General features: G+C 36.1%; 1 protein-coding gene across 1 annotated transcript in view; it reads right to left on the bottom strand.

Moving 5' to 3' along the window:
- CHM (CHM Rab escort protein) overlaps window positions 1-12,385 on the bottom strand; it is a 283,722-nt gene that overhangs the window by 150,444 nt on the left and 120,893 nt on the right. Inside the window, exon 5 of the mRNA XM_081115452.1 lies at window positions 6,771-7,143. Within this exon, the coding sequence (XP_080971578.1) occupies window positions 6,771-7,143 (373 nt within the window). The remainder of the gene's footprint in view (window positions 1-6,770; window positions 7,144-12,385) is intronic.

Genomic DNA, 12,385 nt, shown 5'->3' with positions numbered 1-12,385 from the left:
CCCACCCAGGCTGAGGCAGAGGCTTTTGCATGTGAATGTGCCTAACTACAGCCCAGCCAGGCAGACCCGGAACTTCCAAGAGAAGGCCCAAGGCCCCGCAGCGGCTTGCATTGCTTCACAGCTGAGCCTCTTCGTGGCTCCGGCTGTGTGGCCTCAGGCAGGGGCTGAATTAGCACCTCCTTAGATCCAGGAGCCACTGTACCCAGTGGTCAGAGGGGGACCATTCTCCCACTTCAGACACAGCTGCTTCCCACAGCCAATTGGCCTGGAGGTCAATTCCTCCCAGTGATCCTACAACAACCAAGGCACCAAGAGTGCACCAAGAGTGTCCACCCCAGGTAACTGGGGAGGCTGAGCCACTGGGCCCTACAGGACACCTGGCGCGCAGGGCCACTCTATCAACACAGGGAAGCAGCCAAAATGCGGAGACAAACAAACAGGTCACAATTGGCAGAAACTGAGGAGGGCAGACGACTGGATATAGAGTTCAAGGCCACGTTTATAAGGTTTGTCAAGAATTTTATGGAAACCGCCGATAAATTTAATGAATCCCTCAAGAAGTATAGTGAGACCATGGAGGACATGAAAAAGGACCAACTAGAAATTAAGCATACACTGACTGAAATAAAGAATAATTTACAGAGATCCAACAGCAGACAAGAGGATCCCAAGAATCAAGTCAAAGATTTGAAATACAAAGAAACAAAAAATACCCAACCGAAAAAGAAAAAAGAGATTCAAAAAATATGAAGATAGTGTAAGGAACCTCTGGGACAACTTCAAGCGTACCAACATCAGAATTATAGGGGTACCAGAAGGAGAGAGAGGGCAAGATATTGAAAACCTTTTTGAAGAAATAATGACAGAAAACTTCCCCCACCTGGTGAAAGAAATGGACTTACAAGTCCAGGAAGCGCAGAGAACCTCAAACAAAAGGAATCCAAAGAGGACCACACCAAGACACATCATAATTAAAATGCCAAGAGCAAAAGATAAAGAGAGAATCTTAAAAGCAGCAAGAGAAAGACAGTCAGTTACCTACAAGGGAGTACCCATCCGACTGTCAGCTGATTTCTCAACAGAAACCATGCAGGCCAGAAGAGAGTGGCAAGAAATATTCAAAGAGATGAATAGCAAGAACCTGCAACCAAGATTACTTTATCCAGCAAAGCTATCATTCAGAATGGAAGGTCAGATAAAGAGCTTCACGGATAAGAAAAAGCTAAAGGAGTTCATCACCACCAAACCAGCATTATATGAAATGCTGAAAGGTATTCTTTAAGAAGAGGAAGAAGAAAAAGGAACTCTTACCATTTGCCACAGCATCAATGGAACTGGAGAGCGGATAAATACCACAAGATCTCACTTATTTGTGGAATATAATGAACAACATAAACTGATGAACAAGGACTGATCCAGAGATGGAGAGGCTTTGATTGGACTGTCGGGCCTTGGAGGGAAGGTAGGGGAGGGTGGGGGCAAGGGGGAAAGATCAACCAAAGGACTTATATGCAAGTATATAGGCCTAACCAATGGACACGGACAACGGGGGGGTGAGGGGATGAGCGGGGGGGGGGGGGGGGTAGAGGGTACACATATGTAATATCTTAATCAATAAAAAATATTTTAAAAAAAAGAAATCAAACTTTCACTTTTTGTGGAAGACATGCTTCTGTATACAGAAAACCCTAAACACTTCACCAAAAAATCTATTAGGAACAATAAACAAATACAGACAAGTTGCAGGATAGAAAACTAATGTGAAAAAAATCCACCACCTTCCTGTATACTAACAACAAAACTTCAGAAAAAGAAATGAAAAGAACAATTCATTTTGCAATTGCAACTAAAAGAATAACTAGAGATAAACGTAACGAAGAACATGAAAGAGCTATATACTGAAAATTACAAAGCATTATTAAAAGAGATTAAAAAGGCATAACAAAATGGAAAGATATTCCGTGTTCATGAATTGGAAGAATCAACATAGTTACAATGTCCATATTACCCAAAGCAATATACAGACTTAATGCAATCTCCATCAAAATCCCAACGTCATTTTTTAAAGAATCAAAACAAGAAATCATCAGTTTTGTATGGAGCCACAATAGAACCTGAATAGTCAAAGAAATCCTGAGAAAAAAGAATGAAGCTGGAGGTATCACACTACCTGATTTCAAATTATACTATAGAGCTATGATAATCAAAACAGCAAGGTATTGGCAGAGAAACAGACACACAGATCAATGGAACAGAATAGAGAGCCTAGCTATAAAACCACATGTATATGAGCAGATAATTTTTGACAAAGGAGCCCAAAACACACAATATAGTAAATATAGTCTCTTCGATAAATGGTTCTGGGAAAACTGGAAATCCATATGCAAAAGAATGAAACTGGATAACAGTTTGTCCCCATGTACAAACAGTAATTCAAAATGAATCAAAGACCTAAATGTAAGACCCGAAACAGGAAGTTACATAGAAGAAAATATAGGTACCAAACTATGGACCTTGGTTGTAGACAACATTTTATGAACTTGACCCCAAAGGCAAGGGAAGTAAAGGCAAAAGTAAATGAATGGGATGATATCAAACTAAAAAGCTTCTGCACAGCAAAAGGAACTGACAACAAAACAAAGAGACAGCCAACCAGGTGGGAGATGATATTTGCAAACAGTGGCTCCGACAAAGGTTTAGTCTCCAAAATATATAAAGTACTCATAAAAATCAACACCAAGCAAACAACCCAATCAAAAAGTGGGCAGAGGACCTGAAGATACACCTCTCCCAACTAGACATACCATACAAGCAGTCAATAGATATATGAAAAGATGTTCAACCTAACTGGCTATTAGGGAAATGCAAATCAAAGCTACAGTGAGATACCATCTCACACCTGTTAGGTTGGCCATTATCAACAAAACAAGCAATAACAAGTGTTGGACAGATTGTGGAAAAAAGGGAACCATCATTCACTGCGGGTGGGAATGTAGACTGGTACAACCACTATGGAAAGCAATCTGGCGATTCCTCAAAAAATTGACAATAGAGTTACCATAGGACCCAGCAAATCCTCTCCTGGGTATATACACAAAAAACTTGAAATCATGTATTTACAAAGACATATGTACCCCTATGTTCATTGCAGCATTATTCACTACGGCCAAAAAATGGAAACAACCAAAGTGTCCTGCAATAGGACTGGATAAAAAAGTTGTGGTACATATACATAATGCAGTACTACTCAGCCATAAGAAAGGATGAAATAGCACCATTTGCAACAACCTGCCCCTTGAGAACATTATGCACCTTGAGAACATTATGCACCTTGAGAACATTATGCTAACTGAAGTAAATCCTATATAATAAAAGGCTAACATGCAAATAGACCAAACAGCAGAACACCCAAACTGGTCGCTATGATGTGTGCTGACCACCAGGGGGCACGCACAGAACATAGCAGGTGTTGGCCACGACAGGATGGTGGAGCAGGTGAGCGGTGCACCAGACCAAGGTGGGGCGCTGGTAGCTGTCATTCGTGTGACCCTATGGTGGTTACTGAAAATTCTTTGCTCCCGCGCACCACCGTCCTGCCTGGCGCTCGCACCTGCTGCTGGGGCTGGCACCTGCTGCCATTGCCTGGTGCTGGCCCTGATCACTCCTCAGGGCTTCTCCACCTCCCCTGCTCCTGAGAGGCGATCAGTGCAGCAGCTGCTGCTCACACCCACTGATGGCACTGGCCCCGCTTGCACCCACTGCTGGCGCCAGCCCCAATTGCTCCACACCGTCAGTGGATGCAAGCGGGGGCAGCGCCATCAGTGTGTGGGAGCAGCGGCGGCGGGAGCAGGGCTACTGGCAGACAGGGGACAGGGGCCACAGTGGGAGGGGCCAAGACCCACCCCTGTGCCCACTGCAGCCTTGCGGCTCACAGTTCCTTACGCTTCACGAATTCATGCACTGGGCCCCTAGTCAGTCATAAAAAGCTAAGAACCATATGACTTCACTCATATGTGGGATCTAAAACTTAAACTCATGAACACAAGCAGTATGGTGGTTGCCAGAGGGAAGGGGATGGGGGGGAAGAGGGGTAGGAGTCCTAATATATGGTGACAGAAGATTTGACTTTGGGTAGTGAGCACATGGTATAATATACAGATCTTGTAACATAGAAAACCACACCTGAAACCTCTATGTTCATGCTGACCAATGTCACCCCAATAAGTTTAATTTTAAAAAAGATAAAGATATCACTCAAGAATTAAAATACATTTAAATTAAAACTATTTGAAACTTTTGTCTGAAGCTTAGATATAATGAATGTTACCATATTTAAATTTAAGCCTTTTTTTCACCACTAATGCTCTACTACAGCAATGTCACAGTGGTGAGAGGCTAACGTATATTTCATTATGATTAAAATAATGGGCACTAGATTTAACAATTAATGATTTTTGCTTCCCATGGACTGCTGCTTCCATAAGGGTACAGACATTCTTACAAATGAGTTTTAACTGTAAGAACTTCTTCTTTGTTTATCTTGTTTATTAGTCTAAACAGTATAATACTATGGAGTATTTTATTTAACTAAACTACCCTGAGCTATAAGATCACTTTTTAATAGGCTGCATACATGGATGTGTTTTGTAAACTGGAACGCACTACATGAAATAGAATGTATGTACAAATGTCAAGTAGTTTGGAGATATCAAACTGAATTTAGTAAAAAGTAGGGCTTCTGAAAGTATTTGTCAATCATTCCAATCTTAGATGTAATAACTGCAACTTTAGAATAGATAAAATTTCCAGTAAGTAACTGAATGCCCCCAATATCATGGAATACAATGCTTCCCAACAAGTGGGTACTCAGTAAATGTTCTCTAAATGACTAACATTAAAAATGATAATGTCTCTTGTATTGCTATGGTTATACATTCTTTAGCTAATCTTGTTTTTGTAGAATGAATACAGTAAATTATTATTGGCTATTTAAATGTATGAACCCATGACAACTATGCAGAACAAAATATAATTGCCTTGACCCCTCTCAATATGTTTGTTTTTAATTTTTCCTAAGAGAACCATTATTATGAACCATTCAAACTAATAAAAATACCCAGAAATCTTCAGAGTCTCCTGAAATGTCTTGGCATCTAATAAACTATCACTCTCTCCATTATAACCATCCTTCACTTTCTTATACAAGTAAACAGTTTCCTAATTCCAAAAATGAAAAAGCAATGTCTTGTACCATTTTCTTTTGCAAGATTTGTACTGTATTTCAGTTACCCTAAGGGTTATAGAGACTTTTATGAGCTAGCCTCGATTCTTAACCATTATTTATTTCATTGTTTACTTAAGTAAGGCATTCCAAATTCCAAGTAACTAATTCAAAATGAAAAATTTCAGAACAAAACATATTCATTACTTGACATCCAGTTGTTTTTTGTTTTGTTTTCTTTTGTTTTTTAAAGCTAGTTGCTGCTCATGAGAATAGGAGGTCTATTAGTGAGCTATGATCAAACTTCCACCCACAAATCAATAGCATAGGTAACATGGAGAATAAAATAGATAGTGCAGAATTATGAAGTAGAAGCAAGGTAGTAGCTAATTCAGACCAGGACAGAATCTGACACAGAGAGCTATGTGATAGAAAGAAACAATGGATAGTAAAAAGATACTCATATTTTAAAGCATCAAGTTCAGAGAGAGCAGCAGTATGAGGATATGAGATTGTATCAGTAAAATGTGAGGAGTGTGCAATTCGTCCCTCTCATTTCTCTATAACTTTGAACTTGATGAAAGCACATTAAATTGAAAAGTCTAGTTTTGTGGGTAGATTCATATTATACACTACCCTCCCCTACTTCTATTTCTACTTCTTTTATTTTCTTTTTTTTCCTCTTTTTGTTAAATTTATTGGGGTGGCATGGGTTAATATGATCATATAGGTTTCAGGTTTAGTTTTCTATGTTACAAGATCTATGTATTGTCTACATCTTCTCGATTTCTTATTGGTTGCCCTCAACTTATGGGACTTGATCTCTTTAATTTTCACTTGGTCTTTAAATTTTCATTCAGCCCTATAGCTTAACTCTTTAAGGCCATTATCCTTTATCTTATTGGTTTTATATTCTTTTGCACAGAATTAGCCTTGCTTTCTATAAACACAATGCAACCCTGTACCCTCCTAAGACTAAGACACTGACATAACATTAGAGTTAAGGATAGAAACAACCAAAGACAATAGCATTCTTTCCAGCCTCCCTGACCCCACTTCTATTAAATTATCCTCTGAAGCCCTCACATCTGAACAAATGATTTTCAAAAATGCATTGGTTTTTTAAGAATGTTCATTACCACATAGATGTTAAAACAATTACTATATATATGGGCTAAAAAAAGTTCACTTAATAGACTGACTATAAATAACATGAATCTGAATTATGATCATTAGTCTTTTCCTCTCAATATAATTCAAATCCATGCAGTAGGAGAATATTAGGGTAGACTTGTGCTCTAGTACAAAAGTATTCTTGCAATATAATACTGAGCATTTTTAATGATTTTAACCTATATATAAAGATATTTAATGGAATTAAAAATCCTCTGACTATTACATCTTTAGAAAACAAATGTTCTACACTTCACAGAAAAACAAACAAACAAACAAAAAACTACAAAAATTGTGTTCATGGGCCAAAATACTATGTTTAATCAACTGAAAATTAGTATTGTTCTATGACAAGATGGGCAAAATTGGTACTTACCTTTGATACCAAATCAATATTAAATTTCCTGCCTTCTTTAACAATTTGTGAGTAAGTAATCCTATTTTTCTTTGGTTGTTTTGCAATGTCTTCTTCTATAGGCACATTTTCACTTGTTCCCTCTTTTGAAGTTGACAGCATACAAGTTTTATCACGACCGTTTTCTTTCACCCTGGTCACTTCAACATCATTTGCTTCTAGGGCACTCCCTGGAGTTTGTTCTGTGAGCACTTCACCGCTCACAGTGCTTAATGACTCATCTTCTGTAGGCAGGCAGGCAGAATTTGCAGCTTCTGTGGAGTTCGCAGATGTCATTGGAGAGTGATTTTTCTGCAGTGCACCAGCCTCTTCGACACCTTCATGCATATCCTGACTAATGAGAAATTATAATAACAATCAATACCAAATATTGTACTTGGTTGCATTTTTATATTTTAACTTGTAATGACAATTTTTACTTCTTTACCCCATTGAATCTTATCAAGTTCACTGTATGTTTTGCCTTCTGTGACCTACACATTAAACATTCACCTGCTCAGGTTTCAATACAATGTGAAACATAATTAAGATTTGTGACTCAGTGGTTGAGCATTGACCTATGAACCAGGAGGTCAAAGTTCAATTCCTGGTCAGGGCACATGCCCGGGTTGCTGGCTCAAGCCCCAATAGGGGTGGACAGGAGGCAGCTGATCAATGATAGTCTCTCATCACTGATGTTTCTACCTCTCTTTCCCTCTCCCTTCCTCTCTGAAGTCAATAACAATATATTTTAAAAAAAGATTTGAAAATCACAAATACTTCAGGGTTTAGCAGACTGTGTCACAGTACATTTTTGAGGTTTTGCCTTTTTAAAAATTTCTTTTTTATTAAATTTATTGGGGTGACACTAGTTAACACAATTATACAGGTTTCAGGTATACAATATAATGCATCATCTGTACACTGTATTGTGTATTTACCACCCAAGTCAAGTCCCCGTCCATCACCATTTATCCTCCTGATACCTTCCTCCATGTGCCTCCTTTGGGCAATCACCACACTGTTGTCCTTGTACATGAGTTTTTTTCTCTTTTAAAGCAGACAGGTGAACTGTATTTTTGAAACAAATCACAATAGTGTTCAAGAACTAATAGCAAATCACACGTTAAAATGGCTATTATCAACAAGTAATAAGAAGTGTTGGAGATGTTGTGAAAAAAAAAAAAAAGGAGCCCTTATTCACGGGAAGTGGAAATGTAAACTGGCACAGCCACTATGGAAAACAGTATGGAGTTTTCCCACAAAATAAAAAATAGAGTTACCATATGACCCAGTAACTCCCCTTCTGGGTATCTATGAAAAAAATTGGAAAACATTTACTTGTAAATATACACACCCCTATGTTCATTGCAGCATTATTCAGTGACTAAGACAGGAAACAATCGAAGTGCCCTTCAATAGAGGACTGTATAAAGAAGATATGATACATATATACAATGGAATGCTACTCAGCCATAAGAAAAGATGAAATACTGCCATTTGCAACAACATGGATGGACCTTGAGAATATTGTGCTAAGCGAAATAAGACAGTCAGAAAAAACTAACAACCATATGATTTCACTCACTTGTGGGATATAAACCTGAAACTCACAGACATAGACAACAGTATGGTGGTTACCAGAGGAAAGGGGGTGGGGGTAGAGATGGGTAAAGGGAGTCAATTACATGGTGACAGAAGATGATTTGACTGTGGATAATAGGCACACAATGCAATAAACAGATCATGAATTACAGAAATGTACACTTGAAATTTATATAATCTTATTAACCAATGTCACCACAACAAACTTAATAAAAAAATAAAATACTAATGGAAAAATGTTTTCAAACTTCGAAACCCTACCACATAAAATCTTCCTGTTCCTTTCTCTAAACCAAATCACCTTCTTTATCTACTATATTCTGGTCTCATCTCTCCTACTTTCCAACATGACAGCTCTAATTCTTAATTTATCAACTCTAATCTCCATGTATTGGTCCATATAATTTGTTTATTCTGAGTTATTCTTTTCACTCCCCATAATGTCATAATTCCCCCATCCCCAAACAATGAGGTACTTCAACAATCTATCCACTCTAAGAAAACATTTACATTTCATTTTGAAGTTGTTGATCCTAACTCAACTACACTCATCATTCTATTATTACTCCATGTCCCCATAATACACCCATGAAGTTTACGTTGCATTCATTTATCAGTTCCTTTTTAACACAATAAACAATATAATAAAAAGGGTAAAATGAAAGAATAAAATAACTTATTTTAAATGTCAGGAAATAAAATTCCATGATATTTTTACTGTTATAATCTAGTAATTTTAATTAAATATAATGAAAAAAGGAATTGATATAATTAATGTTACGATACTTTTCAGATCTAGGAAACTATTATCAGGAAAGCTCTAGTCCTAGATGCATTATTTTGCAAATATTACGCAACTCAAAATCTCTCAGATTCCCCATCTATAAAATGCAGATCATTCTATCTGCCTTATTTTTCATGCGGCTGTTGTAAGACAAATGAGCTACATATATGAAAAATATTTTATAAACTCTAAAAGATTATTCTAAGATGATATTAATCAAATATATTTTTAAACTTCCCACAGTTAACAAGCAACTCAAAACATATGTACCTAGGTTTTCTGAGAGCATATGTTGAAAGCTCTTCAGTCAAAATGAAGGGCGATAATAGGCAATTCTATTTGTATATTTTCTACAATATTGTTCATGCTCTGTATTCACTTTCATTATTTTGAAAACCAATAAACCAATGTGTGTTCCATGAAGAATTTAAAGTAATAACTTTCAGCGAAAGTTCCATGCCTAAAGGTTAAACTGAGAAATTACAGGATAATTTAATTACAATTTACAGATAAGACAGAATATGGCAACTTCTTTTATTACAGACCATGATGATGACACTGTGAAAATCAAGCATAGCAACTGATCTAGTCAGTGGCTCTACATTGCATTCTGAGAAAGGAGACTTTGCAGAGTGAATGAGATGTACTAACCAATGCTGGACAATCTGGAACATATAAGTCAAAAATACTTAAATAAAGGTGTAAGTGTAAGGAAAGAAATTATTCTTTGTAAATTTGTTTGACATTCATAAGCTATTAAGTTTTACTGTTCTCAACATAATAATTTGGTGAAATCTCTAGCACTACGTAAAACATATGCATTAAAAACACAGTAGTGTCCTTACTTTCCATTAAAAAAAAATCACAATATTTTTGAAATTCTGCCAAAACTGAATTTAATACCTAACTAGAAGTTATAAAAACACAAGAAAATTCAAAAAACTTAAACTTCACTCAATTCCTAAGTAAGCAAAATTCTGTTCTTCATTTATGGTAAAAAAAAATAAATCTTATAAAAGATAATTTAACCTTTTGAAGCAAACTTCAGAATAAAATAACTCAAATAACTCAATTTTATTAATTTAAAATATTTGAAAAGTATAAAGACATATTTGCCAGTTGAAAATGAATGTCACTGGATTATATGTTCTCAAAGGAATATTTGAGTTCTAATGCTACTACAATTTTAACATATAAAGGAAAAACTCTACATCATTAGTTCTTATAAAGCTTTTTAATAAAACAGATTTCGCAAATGAAATTTAATGTTTTTATACTGCTAATTTGAATTTCAAAGGCCACTTACAATACAGTATAACAATATTTTTGAGATGATTTTACTGAATTACAACTGCTGAATACTGCTTTGCATAATGCATTTTTTACTAATTGCCAAAAATTATATATAACCCTGAAAATTTGGGGGAGTACAAATTCTGACATTATGTAGTATTGCTTATCAATTAATGGTAAAAACAAAAGAACACTTCAAAGTGTATGTGTCTTATTATTGCCTTGTAACAGTCACCCTTTTAGATGAGTCAAATGAAAAATTACCAGCTAGCTGGTTAATTTATCCAGCACAAGTGCTCACTATTTATTTTTCAGTCATTTACACCTTTTCTCCCCAGTACAGCTTGTTGAAGAGATTGTATTCTTTTACTCTGATGTATGCATTTTATGGTAAGGCCATTCATTTCTGGTTTACACATTTATGTTATACTGCTAAACCAGCTGTTTATTCCTGCAAATAAATGTTTATGGTTACTCATAAGAGTTACAAAAATCGCACTATCCAAAAGTTTTTATCCCAGAAAGTAGTAATATTAAAACAACAACAACACTGTAATCAATTTTGAATTGTTGCAACGTAATATATTGGTAGACATATTTCACTATTTATTACCACTTAAAATGTTAACGCATACTGTAGAATATAGCTGAAATAGCATATCAATCTCCTGTCAACTTCTTCAAGAACAAAATTTCATAGGGTGGAATATAGCAGGTACTGTTGGTTGCCTAGTCAACAAGCATTAATTACCCTCTACCTCCCTGCCACAGAGCTAGAATTTCGTTTCAATACAGGATAGATCATGATTGATCAAAAACAAGCATAGTAATTTTACTAACCTTTGTTAGTAATTGCTTTTGGAGTGAGCCAGTTATCTAGTTTTAGCCACAAAGACAAGGGAGAGTCTGGTGGGGCTTCTTATTAAAAACTCTCTAGTATAATAATAGCAAAAAAAGCACACACATGTTAAGAAAAACTCTCCCACGTCTTTTCATTTTTAAAGATTTTTGTTGTGTAAAACCCTTTTTGGAATCATGGCAACCATTCTGTAACTCTGAAGAGAAAACTGAATAAGTGAAGAGCAGGCACCCCAGAATTCTAAAAGATTAAGATGCTCAATTAACAAATTCTCCAATGACCAAACTACCGACATACTCACCTGCTCATGTGCGGACTCCCCTACCTACTATCCATCTACTTGTTTAAACCACTTTTAGTTGGGCACTGTGTCATTTACAGCCTAAACAAACTCATCTGCACACAGTATTAAACAATATCTTTGACTGAATTGTAAAAATTATAGAATTTTAGATTACTATTAGAATAATATGTTTATTTTGGTATCGATTCACAAGAGTTGGTTCATCTGCACATCTGAGGTGCAAGTGGTCATTATCATGCCAAAAAAGGAAAAACAGTTTTCAATATTATGCAAACAATGGAGCAGAAAAGGCACAAGTTCTTGTCAATATTTTAGAAAGATAAACTACATGACATAATGAAATTAACAGGCAACAATTTTTTACTCGAGAATTGTTTGGGCTTGTGTGAATTTATGCAATATGCCTTTTCATAGCCTGTTAAATGTTTAAAAGTAGAAATAATAGATGCTTTTTGCTCTCTCATATAAAAAACAAAAACTTTCTGTGGCATATACAGTCACAAACAACTAAAGAACCCTGGATTCATCCCTTATCTTCCTAACACTGGGAGTTAGGCACTTTAATTCCTCATCATACATATGACTACTTTACAATACTAAACAGTATTCTAGTAACTTAAAAAAGTAAATCCATTTTAGGTGCTAGTCTTTAAAGGAAATAGTTAATTCACTTAGTGACAAGGATCCCCTGATGTGCACACATGTATTTATCTGCTGCATGAAATATAACATGATACAATGGAAATAGCACA

Source organism: Myotis nattereri, assembly GCF_964212035.1.
Source record: "Myotis nattereri genome assembly, chromosome: X".
Taxonomy (NCBI): domain Eukaryota; kingdom Metazoa; phylum Chordata; class Mammalia; order Chiroptera; family Vespertilionidae; genus Myotis; species Myotis nattereri.
This window is presented reverse-complemented; position numbering and strand designations above follow the sequence as displayed.